Source organism: Anser cygnoides, chromosome 1 (assembly GCF_040182565.1).
Source record: "Anser cygnoides isolate HZ-2024a breed goose chromosome 1, Taihu_goose_T2T_genome, whole genome shotgun sequence".
In the NCBI taxonomy this organism is placed as follows: Eukaryota; Metazoa; Chordata; class Aves; order Anseriformes; family Anatidae; genus Anser; species Anser cygnoides.
The window spans coordinates 104735472-104755101 of NC_089873.1; the positions used below are offsets into that span (position 1 = coordinate 104735472).

At 45.1% G+C, this 19630-nt stretch overlaps 1 protein-coding gene across 1 annotated transcript in view; it reads left to right on the plus strand.

The window, feature by feature from the left end:
* The window catches only part of LOC106048076 (alpha-2-macroglobulin-like protein 1), a 29129-nt gene continuing 9499 nt past the window's right edge, over positions 1–19630 (plus strand). Inside the window, exons 1-27 of the mRNA XM_067005594.1 lie at positions 1–149; positions 796–979; positions 1999–2043; positions 2373–2517; positions 3228–3280; positions 3584–3604; positions 4088–4247; positions 4849–4933; positions 5363–5477; positions 6749–6857; positions 7710–7819; positions 8659–8823; positions 9698–9919; positions 10749–10812; positions 11361–11506; positions 12073–12219; positions 13025–13198; positions 13582–13687; positions 14249–14357; positions 14452–14677; positions 14882–15008; positions 15146–15267; positions 15428–15479; positions 16723–16806; positions 17265–17441; positions 18319–18400; positions 18498–18654. Of these exons, the coding sequence (XP_066861695.1) occupies positions 82–149; positions 796–979; positions 1999–2043; positions 2373–2517; positions 3228–3280; positions 3584–3604; positions 4088–4247; positions 4849–4933; positions 5363–5477; positions 6749–6857; positions 7710–7819; positions 8659–8823; positions 9698–9919; positions 10749–10812; positions 11361–11506; positions 12073–12219; positions 13025–13198; positions 13582–13687; positions 14249–14357; positions 14452–14677; positions 14882–15008; positions 15146–15267; positions 15428–15479; positions 16723–16806; positions 17265–17441; positions 18319–18400; positions 18498–18654 (3255 nt within the window). The 5' untranslated portion in view covers positions 1–81. The remainder of the gene's footprint in view (positions 150–795; positions 980–1998; positions 2044–2372; positions 2518–3227; positions 3281–3583; positions 3605–4087; positions 4248–4848; positions 4934–5362; positions 5478–6748; positions 6858–7709; positions 7820–8658; positions 8824–9697; positions 9920–10748; positions 10813–11360; positions 11507–12072; positions 12220–13024; positions 13199–13581; positions 13688–14248; positions 14358–14451; positions 14678–14881; positions 15009–15145; positions 15268–15427; positions 15480–16722; positions 16807–17264; positions 17442–18318; positions 18401–18497; positions 18655–19630) is intronic.

Here is a 19630-nt window from a genome sequence, read left to right on the forward strand (position 1 = left end):
TTAGGATTGTTCCAGCCCATCAATACAGGCTACTCTCTCCTCCTGTGCGGATCTTGACAGCTGTCTTTCCCAGCCCAAGCAATGGGAGCACCAGTGCTCCTTTTAGCCCTGAACCTATTCCCAGTTGCAGCTGAAGCAAGCCTGGAACCGTGAGATTATCTTTTGGTTTTGGGGGGCTTGGTGGAAAGGACTGTCATTGAAGGGTGTGGTGCTGAGGTGCTGCACGGTTTAGCATCACAGAGCTGCATGCAGGGAATCTTGTTATTAGGGAGGCTGAGCAGAAGCAATTCCTTCTGAGTTAATTTGGAGCTCGGGGTGTCAAGCACTACTGCAGGTGAAGCCCCTGGTATATGCTAGTGCAGGCACCGCACTAGCAGTGCACTGTACACACTGAAAAGCTACAGAAGCCACAATTTTGCCTTCATTCATCCTGTGCTTGTGAGGATGCAATTTGGTGTGAGGATGAAATTTGCTGTGAGGCCTGAAGCCTTATGCCTCGCTCACTGAGTTTTCAGCTTCATTCCTCACCTAAACTTTCTGTTCTTGTGTACTTGCTGCTGGGGCAGCTGTGTCCTGGCTGGTGGTGACAAGACACATACCAGGAGCCATCTGGTTCCATGCTGGGCATGTTGCTTCTTTCTGGCATGGAAAGGGAGCTGCACCACAGTTCCTTCCCTGTAGGCCTCTTTAGACATTTCTGACCTTTGGTGTGCCTCTTCATGAAAGCAGCAGAGATTTATTCTGGCCTGTCCACCTCAGCCTCTGAATTGTTTCTGAACATCTGCTCTCTTCTAGTCACTACATGGTGGTGTTCCCTGCTGTCATTCGCCATTCCCAAGAGGAGAAGCTCTGCATTCACCTCAGCTCCCTGACTGAGGCTGTTCACCTGGCTGTCACCCTGGAGGTGGAAACCGAGAATCGCACGCTGGTGGAACAGGACGTGGAGAAGCCAGGTACTTTTGAGTGCATCACCTTCCAGGTGAGTGTAGCTGTGGTTGCCGACTTGTCAGTAGATGATCTTCCTCTCACTTCAGACAGGAGTGCTCTCCTGACTCACTGTCCTTCTCTGCCTTGCCATGAGGTTCCAAGCAGGTGAAGTATCTTTTCCTACCAGTTCCAGACAAAATACAAGTGTGTCCTAGAACCTAACAAAGTAGGCAATCTTTCACAGTGTAGATATATATTTTTTAATCTCTATCGGCTGATTTCATCCTGCTGTTGTAGTTAGCTGAACTAGCTACACTGAGGCTCTGACATGACTACAGAAATTTCAGTTACATTTCTGGAGAGACGTGGAGATGTGTCTGGTGCTGGGACTCTACAAACTCTCCCTGTCTCCTTCAGCACCATACTAAGTTGCTGTGCCTATGCTCTGATTGTCCTACAGATTCAGCAGAACTCGAGAAGGGTCTGTAGTCAATTCTGGTTCTTTTATCAGCAAGACAATATTTAACAAAGTGTTTGGTGCCAGGACTTAGGAGAGAGTGAATCCTGGTTCTGGAAAGCCAGGGCATCTGTAGTTAAAAAACAAAACAAAACAAAACAAAACAACAAAACAAAACAAACAAACAAAAACACTTTCCCCTGCTGAGCTTAGTCTTTCTGATAGTGAGATGTCCAAAGTTTTTGCCTGACCCTTATCTTTTTCCCATTACTGCCTTAGTCAGCTCCATATCTGTCTTCCCTATGTGTTTTTTTGTTTGTTTGTTTGTTTTGTTTGTTTTTGTTTTGTTTTGTTTGTTTGTAAAAAAATCTTAAATTTCTGTGACGGGGAGAATGATATGTCAGATGGTTCACTCTTACATTCATGAATAAAAGACAGATGGTGACTGCTTCTTCTTCAAGCAATATTAAGTGGTCTAGAGGCTGATTCATGCAGTGGAGTTTGGACTCTGAAGTTTGAGGATTGTTTAACAGTGAGGTGATGTCTCACGTCTGGGATAAGATGCAAAATCTCTGATGAATTTGTTTTCTGTTTCCTTACATCAATCAACCTAGGTACCAGAGTTAATTCCCTGGGAAACAGATGCTTCAGCTTCACAAGTAAGATACCTTTCTTGGCTGCCTCTCCTCTTACAAACTAGAGACCTTCAGCCTCTCCTGTGTCTGAGCCATATTAAAGGGAGGAGTTGCAGGGTGGGAAAGATAGCAGTGGGGAGAAAGAAATTTAGAAATGCACAAGTGTGACAAGGGGAAAGGCAGAGAAAAGAGAATAAGGAAACTGGGGAGCATGTGGAAGTCTATGACTAAAGAAAGGAAAGAGCTAAATCAAAGAAAGGGGACAGAGAAGAATTAAGTTGGAGATTTTGGTAGCCTTAGTTTCCTCTTCAAGTTACTTCTACTCTTAGGCAGTTTTTGTTTTAATCTGGCAGTCAGAGGAGGTGGTTTTTCTGCATGTCCTGATACACAGCGGTGACAGTGTGCTCTTTGAGGGTCGCAAGAAGGTACTGGTCAAGCCCCAGAAGAACATAATTCTGGTAAAGACAGACAAGGCCTTATACAAACCTGGAGAAACAGGTAAGGCAAGAAGGTGACGTGGAAATGGGGAGGGAAGGATTAAGGTAGCAGTCACATTTTGAGGGAAGACTTCATCGAGTGCACCAAGCTAAGCCTTTTGGAGCTAGAAGAAAGCAGGTCTCTTTTTTCAGTGTTTCCAGGAACAATGTGAGTCAGGATGTTCCCCCATAAGCCGTGCTGTACCAAATGCTCAGCCTGCTGCTCCCAGGTGTTGTTCTGGTGAAGTATCTCTCATGAGGCCAAAAGGAAAGCGAGAACACTCTAGGACACTAGGCAATCTCTTGCTATTTTTTGAATACTTGTTTACATTTGAGTAAAGCTTAAAGTCACTGCATAGATGCTTTGTGCTTAGAGCACCTCCAGGCTGTAGGAATATGGAGACTTATTCCGCAGTTTTCACAATATGAACAGACTGCAGAAAGACCAACCCCACTGTTTTACACATCATTATAATCCTTCCAGGTAAAAGCAGTGAGCTTCTACAGCCTGCAGCTGCATATAAACCTCCCAGACAAAGTCCTGGGTGGGGTGGGGGCTGGGGTTGGGGCTGGAGGGCAGGTGCTGGGAAGGGCTGTTTGGGGAAAGACCTGAATACCTCTAAGGTAAACAGAGAGATGCATAGATATTGGGGAACAGAAAGGGAGAACAAGGTTTGTGCAAGGACATGTTGAATGCAGAATGCTTTACTATCCTTTCCTTTGTATTTCCAGTAAAATTTCGAATTGTGAACCTTGACAATGACCTTAAAGTCATTAAAAATGAGGTGAGTTTCACCCCATGCATTTATAGAAGGAGGAGCCTCAGCATGATACACATTGAGAGGCTTTTGAATGAGACATTTCCCTCTCCCTGCATGCCTGTTAAGTCCTAAAGACAAGCGATCTTTGAAGGGAAACCACTCATCTATTGGTCCCCTGGAGAAAGACTGCAGTGTAAGCTAGCACAGAAGAAGGAGGAGACATAATGTAGGGTCTGGATGGAGCAGAACTTCTCTGGTTCACATGGATGCTGTTTTGCTCTATACAAAACTGAGCTTGTGTCTTTTTTTTTTTTTTTTTTTTTACAGTTTCCCCAGATATGGCTGCTGGTAAGTGACAAAGAACTGACCAGAGGGAGTCTGTCTCTTCCACTGTGCCCTTTCTCTCCTTGACTGAGCTGTGCCACAAATGTAACCCTATAAATAAGTCATCTGAACTCTTTTCTACCTGGGCTCTTCTTTCAAAGCAGCACATAGCCGAGCTAGAAGCATGGCAGTAATGAATCAGAGCAGAAGCACAAGGCAAAATGGTCAATAGATACAGCACAGCTGCTTCTCCTTCCTATGGTTCTGTGGTATTACCACTTCCCAGTAGCTTTACTGACAGCCTTTGCAAGTCAAAAGTTCAGTAAAAGGGTACTGGAGGGAGGAGAAGGAGTCTCACCTGGTGGTCTCTGCTGTGACAAGGGATCCTCTCTGCTGGGGCAAGGCTAAGCCCTGGTAGTGCCTTCTTGTGCCTGAGTATGGTTGGACCTTCCAGGTACCTATGCTCCCAGTGTGACTTAGTGTCTCTGAATGTTCTTTCCCAAATAGGATCCTAAACATAACCGTATTGCTGAGTGGCTGAATGTAAAGTCAAGACATGGCATTGTGGATCTGTCCTTCCCCTTGGCCTCTGAAGCAGCCCTTGGGAATTATACCATCTCAGTGCAACAAGACATGGCTAAAAATACCTTCGTTGTTAAAGAATATGGTGAGACTTGGACAACAGAGGTGAGGGAAGAGCAGTGTGGGTAGGTAGAGAAGAGACGTGGCCATGTTCATCAGACCTTTTGCCCTGGGAGAAGAGCGGATCAGGGACATAGATGGGTCTGGGCACACATCTCATGCTGGTCTGAATGTTCTGCAGCTGAGTAGGGTACAAGGCAGATGTTGTAGTCTGACAAGACTGTAGATCTTGTTCTAGCTGCAGCTGGACCCTGTGGTGAGCACTTTCTGCTGCTCATTGTCACCCTCCTCTAAGCTAAATGTACTGTTCTCTCCAGTCAGCTGCCATAATAAGGAGCTGCATCATGCCCTAGCCCAGTTCAGTTGCAGTGACCCTAACCTGTTTACAATGTTTATGCCTGATGGAGCTAGAGTAGAAAGCAATTCCTTGTGGAATTGCAGCAGCAGAGGGAGGCAAAGGGAGTAAGCACTGTCACAACATGGGGATGAATAACTGGCGTCATTACTATCTTGACTGCAGCTATAGCAGAATTTCCAGTCAGTGCCCACCGTACTCAGTACTGCTTTTTTTTTCTTCTTTTCTCTCTGTCCATGCCTCTTCCCCTCTTCCGTGCCTCTGTCTGCAGAGCTGACAAAAATTGAATTAGAGATTGAGCACCCTCCCTTTATCAGTACAGCAGATGAGGAATTTCAGCTGAAGTTATGTGGCAAGTGAGTACCATTGTGGTATCTGTCCTTTGGCTCCACAATCACCTCTAAATTGCTGGTAGCAGAGAAGTGGCCTTCCAGTATGACGTTCTTGCATTACCTTGTTGAGAGAGCCAGATCACTCTGTGGAACTGGTTCCTTCTCACCTATGGTCATTCACTGTGGGACTGAAGGACGCTAAGGATGCTGGTCAGGGGCACACTTGAGATGGTGGCTTGAAAATGGGCTGTGTTGATTCTGTGAAACGCATTCCCGATGTGTAGTGGGTGGAAAGAAATGCAAACTGTTTTGCAGGGATGAGCTGAAGCTCCCGAACAAACAAGATACAACGCTCTCCCAGGCTCCACTTCATCCATGGTAGGGTGGGGGGCCTGGTTCAATTTTTCTGCTGAAGTATCTCATCTTCAGGTGTGTTTCTACCCTGTGACACAGGTATACCTACGGGAATCCTGTTCAAGGGAAAATAGATATTACTTTTGTAACATTGCCACAATTTGTGAAGAGAGATTTCTCAAATTCTACTGAGATGAGGAAGAAACAGAGCTGGGTAGGTGGAAATACGAGAGTGGAAAGTATCACCTGATGGAAACGTCTGTCCATCTGTCCTCTTAATCTGCCTGACTGCACCTCTGTTGTACGCAAATCTGTTTAATCTGGTGTCTTCCCACTTCTTAGACCTGATTGATTTCTCTTCCTGTAACTCCTGTATTACTTGAATTACTATTCTGGCTGCCCATATCTGACTCAGTAATTCAGGAGAAAGCATGAGTTCTGTGTAAGTAATGGTTCCTGTGGCCTTTCCCAAGAATCCGTATCATACTGCGCAGAATCAGACCACTGGTCTATTCAGCCTTGTGACCGTTCCCACCAATAAACAGTAAATCAGACAATCAGATAGTCAGTGGCTTAATGTACCATTTCTTGCTCCGTTCACACAGTTTAAAGATAATCTTAAGCTTACCAGTGTCCTGTAAAATATTAGGTCCAGTGCTGGTTGCACTTTCTGCTCATTTGTGCTCGTTATATGTTTTTGGTTAAGCCCCAAGGTTATTTTTTTTTTCTCTCAGCTTTCAGATGCAGCTCTTTTAGCTTGCAAGTCACAAGAAAATATTTTTAAATGTCAGGTGAGCCAGAAACAAGCTGGAATATGAAAATCCAACTGGATCTCTGCATTTTTTAAAATCCATCCAGTAGCAAAATATCTCCATCTGGAACGATGCATGCCAACTTCCTCTCACATAGCATGCAGAAAGCCATGCAAGGTTCTCCAGGGAACTTAACAGACACAGCTAGAAACACTTTGTCCATCCCCACTCTCATGGCAGACTGCCTGTACCCAGCCTCTACCTAATGATTGGCACAGCTCTTGAAATCTGTAACTGGATGGATGCCCTTGTTTAGCATGACCACATCACAGAGACAGTTGTCACTAGAATGCCACCATATCAGACTGAATTCATCAGGACCACAGTTTTAGGGAGAAGGCTACCTCCAGCTCAGGTGGACACCAATGCTCTTTTAAAGGCAGGGTGTGGGCTTAATCCAGTCTCCTTCTTAGCCAGTGACACAACTAACCATTGTGTCATTTGTCTGAAGCACTTTTTTGTGCCCCTTTTTTGGTGACTTTAATCCAAGCATGCTCAGTTTTTTCTCTGGCTAAGATATCCGTGGTGGATTTCTGCAACTACAGGTTTTTGCGCTTCCCTCTGTTCCGCAAGTATTTGGAAATACTTCTTTAGCATTACCCAGCATCTGTGAAACAGCTCCTCTACCTCCACATCATGCTCTTTCTTTCTGTTCATGTCTCTGTTTCTCCAGACAGACAAGAATGGCTGTACTACTTTTACAGTGAAGACAAGGACTCTGGAATTAAATGAATCTGACAGCTACATATATGTGAAAGGGGAAATGGAGGAAATTGGAACAGGTACTGCAGGACATGCGAAGAGTTCTAATCCCTGCAGACAGCTTTTCATTTCTTTGTTTTTTTTTTTTTTTGTTTTGTTTTGGCCTTTTTGCAGCAGTTGAATTCCTTTTGAAAGGAATTCATGATGAGAGTTCCCTAGTCTTCCATCATGATGATGTTCTCTATTCTAGTACCTCTCCCACCTGTTATGACCAGATTTCCTAATCCTCTCTACCCTCCATCTCCACAAGCACACAGATGTCATTTCAGTGACTGCCTGGACACTGAGGTGTTCCTCAACCATTTACAAAGCCCTAGCTAGTCATGGAAAAGTCTGCAACAAATCCTCACAGTTCTTGCTAATTGTAGTGCACCATCCCAGCAGGTAGTCCCTACTCACAGAGTCTCTTGACCTCTCACTTCCTAAGCCTGAGGCAGGGTTGCTTATGGACACTTCTGCTGTCAGGAATCCCATTCTGCTCCCTTTTATTCTGCTACAATATTGACTATGAGGAGCATAGTCATCATCAGTGCTAATGTCCCATTGTTCTGGCAACTGGAGGTGTCCATTTTTTGAACTGCCACACTGTGGGTGGGGTTTCTCAGGCCACTTTTAGGCATCTACAGTATAGTTGTCTATACCAGAACAGTCATTTGATTTCTCTTAATCTGCAAAAAAGAGAAATATGTGCTTATAAGGTATGATGTATCCTGTCATTAAGCAAATATCCCAGAGAGATTGAGGGAATCGTACACTAGAAGAATGTATTTTCTCTTCTAAATTTAGATGTAGGTAGTGTAGAAGCATCTTCTCATCTTTTGCTTCCTAAGAGGACTGCTGGGGTTTAACAGATTTCTTCTCTCTCCACACAGGAGCAAAGACTGAAAATATATCTGGAATTCCTATTGTGACAAGAATGAAGTCTATAGAGTTTATCAATCTCCATCCATTCTACAAACGTGGATTACCATACACAGGGAAGGTAACACCCACAGGTCCCTTCTCTGCTGAGAATACATCATAGGTCTAATTTTCTGTAGGTAGAAAGAAGCCGTCTCTGGGAAAGTAAGTGCTGCTCTGTCAATATCTGGCAACTATGAATGAAGCCTTCTATAGAAGCAATTTCTTTTCTACACCCTAACCCAGTAATTTCCCTGAAAAGGAATTTTAGAGCCAGCTGCAGTCTCTGAGAGCTGCCTCAGGAGCAGCTCCGAAACTACTCTGAGTGATATAAGGCATACGGAATGGGGGTGTCGGCAGCAGGGAAATATTATTACCTGTGGACAGCTGTCCAAATGGTTATGGCAGCTTGGCAGAAACCACTAAAGCCTTGTGTATCCATTTACTGTCAGTCATTGCTGACCCAAGTCCACAGCGTGATGCTAGGACTGCTGTCCCATTGGAGCTAGAAACACTTCCACCTGGGCCAGTACTAATCACATAATGAAGGAGGGCAAAAAACAGTAAGAGTTAAGTTGCTGGAGACAAGACAGTTCCTGATCTTCTAGGATCTTGGAGCATTGTCCAAGAAAAAGCTCAGGATCCAAGGAAATTACCTCTTTTTCACCCAATATAGGTAACTTTTACCTATAGCCAACTGTAGGTATACTATAGTATGCCTGCACTATACTTTATTTCTGGTCCTGAACTGCTACACACTGGTGTTTTTGTGTATTTATTCAGTTTTTATTTGGATCCTTCCAACCTGTCTGAAAGCTCAAAGGACTTAGAAAGCCTGATGATACTAATAATTAGTATTAAGCATTGTCGGGGCCTGGGAGTGTGGCATGAGGGATATTAACTTCTTTCCCTTGTCTGCAGATGTTTTGCCACAGTGATGACTCTCCCCTCCAAAATGAAACAGTCTACCTAACAATTGACATCGACGATGAGGAGACACACCTGTCATTCGTCACAGATGAGAAAGGGGAAGTCCACTTCTCACTGGATACCACCAGCTGGAACAGCACACTGGTTTCTTTGAAGGTGAGCATCAGCCACAGTGAAAAGATAAATAAAGTAAGGGCAGTTGAAGGAATGGGGCAGAAAGTAGAAGACATCTGAGGTTTCTGGGGCACAATCCTCTGGCTTCTAATCTCATTCGACCTCCCTTTCAATACCAGACTTTGAAGCACTTGTCTTCTCTTCACACCTTCTGATCCTACACCTGAAGCTCATTGTTGCCAGCCCGGCAGTAGATGCATCTTTCCAACTCTCTGCATTCCTTGCAGCTGATGTGGGATTCATGCCCAAGCAGTATGACTTCCCATTGCTATTTGTTTCTCAGACTGGAAGAAACTATTGCTCTGGATGTTTTCCCCTGAGACCCTAGCCTAGCCAGGGTGAGGTCCCCTAATTTTGGTTGATATGGTTTGATGATTAGCGGTTCTGTAATCTGGGAGGTAGATTTCTGTCCTCAGGGAGCCCAGGGGCAGGCTTTAGTTCCTATTCCTTGGCCCACAGATATTGCCCACAGAGCCCTAGATTCTCCACACGGAAGTAGACCTTCATCATGCAAAAGCTGTTTCTGCACCTGTTGTACTTAAGGGCATCTAAGCAGAAGTACAAACACAAAACATGGGTGTTGTATTCATGCTAGACAGTTAAAGACTGATGTTAAGTGGAAAGACAAAGGAGGAAAAGTAAGATTGTGTGCAAAGCTACTAAACTTAGATTTTTGCTAAAACTTCATAAGAGAAAGTATTATTGACTTAAAAATTGACCTTAAAAAAAAGAATGTTTTAAGCATACAGATGTGTCATCTGCCAGGTAATAACGTAGTATTTTCCTCAGACTCAAAGTGTACAAACTCCTTTGTCAGGTCATACTGACTGCTTACTCATGTTTTTGTGCTCTGAAGGGCACCTACTACCTTGGAAATGACACTGAGGAGATATCTGAAGGTATCGAGGATAGCTTCCACTGGCTGAAACCTTTCTACTCTGAGAGCAACAGCTTCCTTGAGATCAAGGCCAGGAATGATGTGATGCCCTGTGATCAAGAGCAGGAAGTGGAAGTGGATTACATCCTTGACCAGAATAAACTCAGCTCTAAAGCAGACCACATTGATTTCTACTACTTGGTGAGCAGAGAAGACATCTGAATCTCGGGCAAGGTCACACTTACTGGTATTTTATCTTTTTCACAATAGCACACAGATACCCTTGGTAAAGAGTATACTGTTCCCAGGACAGTAAAAGTCAGTTTGTGTATTCTGTTCTGCCCCAACCTCCTGTCCTCTTATCCTCAAGATCCTGGGCCTTCTCCTATCCTCCAGCTGCTTTGCTTTGTTTGTCCCGGCCTAACCTTGGGTGGTAGATGCCTGCCATTCACCTTAATTTCTGTTATGTGAACTCAGAGGCAATCTCTGGTGCAGCTGACTTCCCCTGGCCTGGTTCCATACAGAAAAACAAACAAACAAACAAAACAAAACAAAACAAACTTGAAATTGCCAGGGCTTTGATGCACTCCAGAGGTATGTTACCATGTGTTGATGAAGTCCAGTTACAGGTAAGTGAGTCCAAAGCAAGAGTCCGACTACTTTCAGCTTACCTGAGACGTTATTAGTATATGGGTTACTGAACTGAGCGCATTCATATGTTTGAAAAGTGTTGTATCCTAACAATGTGAAATCAGACTTCAGTGGTGCTTAAAAACAGCTGCTAGTGCTAGACTCAGATGTACCTCTGGCTTTATAAGTGGCAACTTCTTCTCATGTCCTAACCAACATCTCTGAAGTCCCTTCCCAGCTATCACCACCTCTGCTGCAGAGCTCTTTAGGTCATAGCCTACCAGAGGAGCTTCTGTGGCAATATGTCAGGCATTTCCTTCTCTCTTCTTTTGTTCTTTTCCCACTCTCCTCATGCCTGCAGAATTCCGGCCCTTCAACGGCTCTTCTCTTTGCTCTTCAGGTGATTGCCAAAGGCAGGATCCTTTTCAGTGGAGAGAAGCAGGTATCAATTCTCCAACATGAGAGTGAGTAAAACCTCATGAAAATTAAGTGCACCATAACAAATACCAGAAAATTGTGACTGCCAACCAATGACAATCTCTGCAGGTGTTACTATTATCCACAGGAAGAAGCTGTTGAAATGAGTTCTTAGTGTGTGGTCCACCTCATTAGACCAACACAACCTCCACTCTCATCAGTTCAGTGGCCTTCTAGACAAGTGTCTTTCTTCTGTCTTGCCTAATTGACCTAATACCCAACCTTATGACTTTGCTGCTACCTTGTATCTTTGGAGAAGATAAAAAATTTGTGTAGCTTGCCTGCTTATCTAAGGTGCAGGAGGAAAAGGAGATATTTTTGCCAACCTTGAGCCAAAGAAGGGGCTAGTATACTGGGATTATTGTTAATCTGTAATCTGCGACAGTGTATGTGTGGGATGTTCCCGTCTACAGGTATAAAGTATTGAATTCCCTCTTTTGATTCTTCTTGTATATCCTACCCAAATCAGCTGATTCTGTGTGGCGTGAATTCAAACAAGAGCTTTCCCCCTCTTCTCAGCTGTTGTCTTGTGCAGATCTACAGGGTTCCTTCTCGTTCACTCTGACTGTTGGCAATGACTTCCTTCCTGACATCAAACTTCTGGTGTATGCTCTCTTCTTGGATGGAGAGGTGGTAGCTGATGTGGAAAAGTTTCAAGTAGCAACATGCTTTAAGAACAAGGTAAGTAAAACACAAAATGGAAGGAGAGGACAATTGCATCACTGATATGCTCTGGCCTGCTGTGGTTCTTGGTTTTGTTTTATCCTCAGCCAAAACGTGTAAGTTGGACACATGCTAAACCAGATGTCCAGTATTTTTGACTGGGAAACAAACAGGTAACCTCCTTCTTACCTAGATTCCTAGGTCTGCCCTCCCCTACACTGAGAGGCAAGCTGTTCCGAAGGAGTAAAACATGCCCCCTTGAACTCCCAGCATTCCCCATGAGTGACTTGGGAATACACTATCCCTTGTCCTCTCCCTAACGCAAAAGAAAGCCTGCCTGCCTAGCTACATGTGTGAGCTCTGTATCAGCAGGAGGTGGTGGTGTGGTAGTAGGGGAATTTTGACTGGGCTCTGTGCACTGCAGCCCCAGTAACCTTCCCAATAGGTTTCCAGGATGGTTTCTGTCAGTATCTCAGCTCCCTTCCCTACCTTATTCTTTGTTTTTCACCCTGCTGTCCAAACACCTAAGACTCACAGAGTCCCACTCTCCAACAGTGAGCCCCTGACCCCATCTCCTTTTGCAGGTGGCACTGGACTTCTCAAGCAAGGAGGAAGTCCCAGGGTCAAAAGTCAGTCTGGATCTCAAGGCTGCTCCAGGGTCCCTGTGCTCTGTCCAATCTGTTGACAAGAGTGTCCTCCTGACGTGGAACAATACCCTAACAGCATACACAGTGAGTGCAGCCTCCTGTGGCCATCCCCATGATGTCTGCCTGCCTTCTATCTCCATGCATTGGCAGGAGGCTCCTGAAAGGAGGAAGCCCATAGTCCTAACAGGACATAGCATCGTTAGTTGGCTGCTTTGGTACTCCCCCTCCTGGGCCTCTTCTGAGCAGTTATGTGTTGTTCATGTTCTTAGCGCGTCCGCCCTGCGCTGTGGGTCCGTCTGGAGAGTGGTGGAAGATGCACACCACTGCAGAAGTATGTGGGGAGAGCAGCTTCAAAGAGATGCTAGTGCTCACTGCTTAGAGCGAAAGCGCTTTCCTCACATCTACCTTCCTCTCCGCTCTTCTGTCTGCTATCAGGCAGTGAGACGAAGCCTTTAAAAGTGAATTTTGCCCTGGTAGGGTCCTCCTATTCTTCTGCCTCCGGCCTTGCTGAATTATAACCATATGACAGCTCATGCTGAGCACCTGAGCAGTTCTTTAGAAAACAGAAGACAGGACATAACCCCATAAGGCTGAATTTGTAATTCAGATATGCCTTGTGCTCAAACTGAGTCATGTGTCCTATCCAAATCTTTCATTTTAGAGTTAAAAGGCTTGAGCTGTCAGAGGTGACAGTCTGCAAACTAAGGGCTTCTTGCCTACATCCACTCCTTGGGCTTCATGTCCTTTAGTGTAAGCTGGGCCAGTGCCAACATCTTCAACTATGAAGCTTTATGAAGTATAATAGAGGGCTACAGTACAACTATTAGACCCATACAAATACATGCATGTTGCCCAGTTCCTTATAAAGACCTCTGTTTTTCCATTGCAGCTGTATAAGACAGTCTTTGATGACAGCTTTGTAATTGGAGGACGAGGGTTCCCTTATCACCTGGAAGACTTTGATGCATACCCTTGTCTGCCCCAGAAATCTGGTCTCCATAAAAAGACTCGGATGGAAGCACCGTGGTACCAAAGTGAAGCTGATGTCTTTAATCTGTTTAAGGTGATTCTCTGCATTTGTACCAAACTTTTCCTGAGACAGTGATTGCCAGTATGCCATCCTGAATGCCTACAAGAATTTACTCTTAGCAAACTTCAGCTGCTTTGACTTTCATTGCTAAAAGTCATCTGTGCCTTGTTCTTCTCCATCATGTCCACACTCACCTAGGGACTATGGGGAAAGATTAAACTTATGAGTAAGCATAGTGCATTCCTCATGCACTGCCCGGAGTGTGAATCTGTAAGTCTATGCATATGCATATGAACAAGTAGCATTTTTAATTGTTTCATCTATGAACAACTCACTTACTCTTGCTATCTCAAGTATTTTCAACATTCCTGTTCCCTTTTATTTATCACTGATTTATTCTCTTACTGTTTTTCCAGATGTTGCGCATGAAAATATTAACCAATACTAAAATCAAGAAACCAGTTTCCTGTATAAAACGAGACTTCAGGAAAAAGATGTTGTCTAGCAAAGACAGTGTAACTGGTAAGTAATGGAAATGCCCATCTCCTTGACTGAAGGGGCTCTCCTCTCCCAGTCCTAGCCAGGCTGCAGCTGAGATGGCTGACTTCCACCCTGCTGTGTTTCTCTTTTGTGTGTGTATGAAAGGAATGATGTTTGTGTTCAGTTTAAAGGACCTGATTTATATATCACAGATAAAAGCTCAAATCTCTGTGCCTTATTGGCTGTCCCTGGGTTCTGCACTCTTCACAGAAAATGTAGTGTGCTCTCTACCAGTATTTTCACAGACTGCTTAAAACAGTGTGACTCCATTTAAGTGTTCTGTCCCTTTCTGGATCCAGACCAAACTTTCTGGATTTGTCAGACTGAGCCTCAGGCTAAAGTCCATCCAACTCTCTCTCCCTAAAGTTGTGTTCCCCAAAGATATAGACACTGTGTCATATTGTCACTGAAAAGCCAATCCTGCATACTCTGTTCTGTGTCGCAGGTCATTTATGGTTTGTGTTAGATTGCCTGCAAATGAAGAAGCAATTTCACCTGTACTGACACATGCTATTTTCTGACGTACCACTTGCTTTTCTGCAGACAATTATGTTGGCCGTGTTGATTCTGTACCTCAGTCAGATGACACAGAGAAGCCCGAACCACGGACACGTTTCCCAGAAACATGGATTTGGGATTTGGTCCCTGTTGGGTTGGTAACAGTCTCTGCCTGCCTTCCCCAGAGAGACCCCTGGAAAATTCTGACTGCTCCTGAGCAAGTTCTCCTCTCTTTCTTCCTGCTGTAGTGATGACGGGCAAGCATCTCTCCAACTTACTGTACCCGACACTATTACAGAATGGCATACCGATACCTTCCGTGTTGCTGATACTGGCTTTGGGCTCTCTCCTTTGGCCACGCTTAGGGTCTTCCAGCCTTTCTTTGTAGATCTGTCACTGCCCTACTCTGTGACCCGAGGAGAGACTTTCAGCCTAAAAGCCACTGTCTTCAACTACCTCAAGGACTGTATCCAAGTGACTATTCCCCCAATCCCATAGCCTCTGCTGGAGCAAAAGCTCGAGCCCAAAGGCAAGCTCTGAGCTTCTGGAGATGTAGATACTGGCATCTGGGCCACAAAGCACAGTCTTATATTTCGTGACCCATGGTATTTGCTCATTTGAGCAGGGCCCGGTACTTACTCTATGCTAATGCGTGTTTGTACACCCTACCACACTCAGGTGCATACCACCCTCAAAGACACCCCAGAACTAAATGTGGATGCCTGTCCAGGCTGCCAGTTCACCAGCTGCCTCTGTGCCAATGAAACAAAAACCTTTGTGTGGAATGTGACAGCCACCAGACTGGGTGAGGTTGAGCAGAGGGATGTGTGGCAACAGAGGGAGGAAGTGTGAAATTTGCCTGCCTCTGTGTCTGGTCCTGTCATCTGTACATAGATATCTCTGCTGCAAGTGCTGAATAACGTACCCTTTTGCTTCTTGCAGGCAAAGTGAATATCACTGTAAGCAGTGTGGCAGAAGATTCACATGATCTGTGTGATAACCACGTTGCTGTGACACCATTGCGAGGAAAGACAGACACAGTGATAAAACCTCTGCTTGTGAAGGTTAGTCAGACCCAGTCTGGAGAACACTTGGGGACAGTGAGTTATCCCATGAGGCGATTAACAAGAGGAAGCTTAGCCCTTTCTTGGAAACAGGCCTACTGGATCATGGAGACTTCCTTTCCTGCCTTCCCATTCTGAACTACTCTTTCTTCACCTGCAGCCAGGAGGTGTATCACAAAAGAAGACGCAAAATGCCTTTCTCTGTGCTACAGGTATGGAACATAAATCCCTGACTGCTGTCCATCATGAGAGCAGGATGGAATCATAGAATGGTTTTGGTTTGGAAGGGACCCTTAATGATCATCTAGTTCCAACCCTCCTACCATGGGCAGGGACATCTTCCACTAGACCAGGCTGCTCAAAGGCCCATCCAACCTGGCCTTGAACACTTCGAGGGAGTGTTATGAAGGTCTGTGATCGTGAAGTTGAAGTGAACTTTCCTGGGCAACCTGTTCCAGTGCCTCATCACCCTCACAGTAAAGAAATTCTTCATTATATCTGATCTAAACCTACTCTCTTTTAATTTAAAGCCATAACTCCTTTTCCTATCATCTTGCACTTGGCCTTGTTGAACTTCACGAGGTTTGCACAGGCCCACTTTTCAAGCTTGTCCATGTCCCTCTGGATGGCATCTCTTGCTTCCAGTGTGTTGGCTACACCACACAGCTTGGTGTTGCCGGCAAAGTTGCTGAGGGTGCGTTCAATCCCACTGTCTATGTCACCAACAAAGATGTTAAACTGCACCAGTCCCAATCCTGACCCCTGTGGAATGCCACTTGTCTGGTCAATCTCTTGGTGACATCCCTGATTTGAGCCCCAGGTAAGCAGCAGACTTCTATAAGAAGCAGATCACGTCAGCAGATCAGGTCAGCAGATGGGTGCTTCAGAAGGGTGCCTCTCAGAAGAGAGTCTCCTATTACAATCACCCGTCACCTTTTTTTAATTTCACTAGTTGTTATGGGGGGAGCAGATCAGGCTGCCTTAGTTCCATCCCCCCTGCAATGGGTCTTTCCTTGTCAATCAGCAGAGGGGTGAAGCAGTTCTGCAAGGGCACCTCAGGCTTTGTGTGAAGACTTCCTCCTGCTGGCCCTTGCCATTGCAAGCTCCCATTCTTCTGTGCTATTGGCGTCTCTCCCTTTCACATGTGCTGGTTTTGGGGGGAGTTTTTGGTTGTTTGGCTATGGGTTCCCTGCAGACTGCACTTGGAACCAGCTATCTGGTTCCATTATGCCTTGACCTGCACAGGTAGTCACGGAATGGTGCCAGGTTGTGGGGTTAAAGTGTACCTGGGCCTCCTGCTCTGCCAGTGGAGGGGATGCCCTGCCCTGCTGCACCCAGCTGGCACACCATGCCCTCACCACTCATGCTCACTGGGGGTTGCCTATTGAGGAGGCCGCCGTCACCGTGTGTGATAAGTCTTCCATTGAATACATTCCTGGGTTTTGCCTTTCTCAGATAACACAGTCTCTGAAGAATTCTCCCTGACCCTGCCTGCAGAAACACTGGAGGGATCTGGCCGAGCCACTTTCTCTGTCATTGGTGAGAAAGGCTTTACCTGCTCTTGGGTCCCAGTGGGAAAACCTTACATAATACTTTGGTCTTAATGCTGCATCAACCCAGTTCCTCAGAAGATAAACTGAAGGGGGTGTAATGCTAGCCTCAAGAATGTGTATCAAGTAAACTTTTTCAGCAGTAATTCCTCTCAATATGGAATGATCTTGGGTGATCCCTAGGTGGCTGGAGCAGAAGACACGGGGTATCTCCTCTGATGTCTCTCACTGCCTCCTTCCAGAATGATGCAGTCTTCCCTTGCTGTGCTGGAGCAATCCAGGAAGGATTTGAAGAAATCTGAGTGTGATATGAATTGCTTCAGTTTAATGAGGAGCTGGCTCTTTTCCAGGATTCCAGTAGAGTTTGGAGAAGGCGTGAGTTCCCTCATTTCATATTGCTGAATGCCTGTGCTTTTCTTTCTCTATCTTCTCCACCTCAAACTTTAGGGGATATCATGGGCCCAGCACTTCAGAATTTAGGTCAGCTGCTTGAGATGCCCTTTGGCTGTGGTGAACAGAACATGGTTCAGTTTGCACCAAACATCTTCATACTCCAGTACTTGCAGAAGACTAAACAATTGGACCCAGAAATTGAAGATATAGCATTGTATTTCCTGAGAACTGGTAAACATTGTCCTTCCTTCTCCTTCTGCAAAAAGAAGGTATTATAAATCAGGAGTGTGGGGCATTGGTTTATTGGGTTCACAGCAGGAGAGGAAGCACTGCCAGAGCTATGCCAAAGGGAGATACTGCACAGTATAGGAAATTGTTTCAAGAAAGGTAAAGCATCTTTCTGAAGAAACAAGACTTCTGTCTCTGGCTATTATTGAGGTATTAAGCATGTTTTTCTGAGAATGGTGTGGGTAATTAATGATTTGCATTATAACGTGATTTGCATTATAACATGATGCCTGTGTTTTGTTCTTTTATCAGTCTGAGGCAGACAGAGACATTTTCCTTGTAGAAAGAGGGCATCAGCTGCTTAATTGGAATAAAGAGTGGCCATAGGGGATAGATAGGAGTTTAATAACTTAGTGTTTCCTTTTGTTTAGGACATTTATTATGGTGGTGTGTCAGCTCTGTCCAGTACAATCTAAATTTAATGCAGTGCTACTATCTGTGTCTCATTTTGCAATGCACATCACATTCCAGCTTTGCAGTCCTCTTAACCTGCTACACTGAATGCTCAGCAGCCTCCCATGGATAGGAAGTTTACTCCCTTCATCTCCCTTTCTTTCCTGTACCATAAATTAGGACAGATGTTTGGGAGATGGGAACTTACACAAGAGAATGGTATTAGCAGAAGGGCAATGGTGACTGATAACTGGTAACTGGTGCCATGGGATGCACAGGGCGTTGTGGTGTAGTAGGTTTGGTTCAATGTCTCTGTAGGAACTGGTAAAGTCTCTTGCTGTAAACCATGCTTCCTTCAGCAAGGGTAAAGTTTGAGATGCTACATGCCTTCACACTGAGAGTTGTGCCCTTGCACCTGTCTTCACAGGTTACCAGCGTCAGCTGCTCTACAAACATGACGATGGTTCCTACAGTGCCTTTGGGAAGGCAGACACGCAGGGCAACACGTGGTGAGTGACCAGAGTTGGTGCTGTCATCCCAAATCTATTGCCTTTACTGTTTCTGCTCCTGGCTATGACATAGGATTACTCTGTGCTCTGTCCACAGGCTGACAGCCTTTGTGGCCAGATCCTTTGGGCAGGCCAGCTCTCACATTTATATCAATAAGGATCATGTGCAGGGTGCTGTGCTTTGGCTGCGGAAGCACCAACTGCCCAGTGGATGCTTCCAGAGTGTGGGGAAGCTCTTCAATAATGACTTGAAGGTATGGCCAATAGCCATGGAAGTAGTATTGGGGGGAACATAATGTAGGGACAGGCTCACTTCCCTAGGCTCTTCTGCTGTGCACAGTAGCACAAAGCAATCTCCTCGTGGCTTAGCACAGCCAAGACAGCTTCCCAGAGCAGAATGAAGAAGCATGGCCTAAAACACCATGCATTTCCTCAACATGAGGCTTTAGTCTTTGCTGGGTTTTCTTCATTTTTACTCTAGCCAAATGGCACCATGGCTGATTGTGCCAAGGCACATTAGAGGCACAGGGAGAAATATTTGTATCCTCTAGTGCTTGTCTAGAATACTTTGGCCAGATTATCCCTCTTCTCATGCCTTATGACCCACAGTAAAGATTGTCCAGATGGGCCTGACTTTGTGCTCTAATATGGGATTATCTGAAGACACAATTGTCCCTGCAGTGTACACCGACTGTAAATTCTCCTGGAGCCTGGCAGTTCAAAAACTGATCCCTGCACTGTAGCTGGAAATGCACTATGAACATGCCCTGGTGCTCAGGTACCAAACATCTGCATGCACTCTGGCAGTACCTGGGTTCTTGTTTTTTGTAAAGGTATGAATAATCCAGACTGATCATATTGCAAAGTCACCCTTACTAAATACAAGGCAAATTTATGAAAGAAAACAAGCTGATGTTTTAGCAAAGCAAGGGGTTACACTTTTTTTTTTTCTTAAAAATTTAATGCAGTACAAAATAAAACCAGAGTGTACATGTAGACTGTTCTTCCTTGTCTGACTTTCATTCATTTCTTAACATGGGCTTTCTGTCTGAACACATCTTTTGGGTCACAACAAAGTGTCCTCCTATTGCACTTTGAAGACTCTGCTATCAGTGTGAACAATGCTTCACAGCATCTCAGCCCGAATTTCCCCCCTCATTTATGATGCAGCCTTGTCTCATGTCTGACGATGTAGGCAAAACTTCCCTGAGAATGCATGTCCTCTGATGG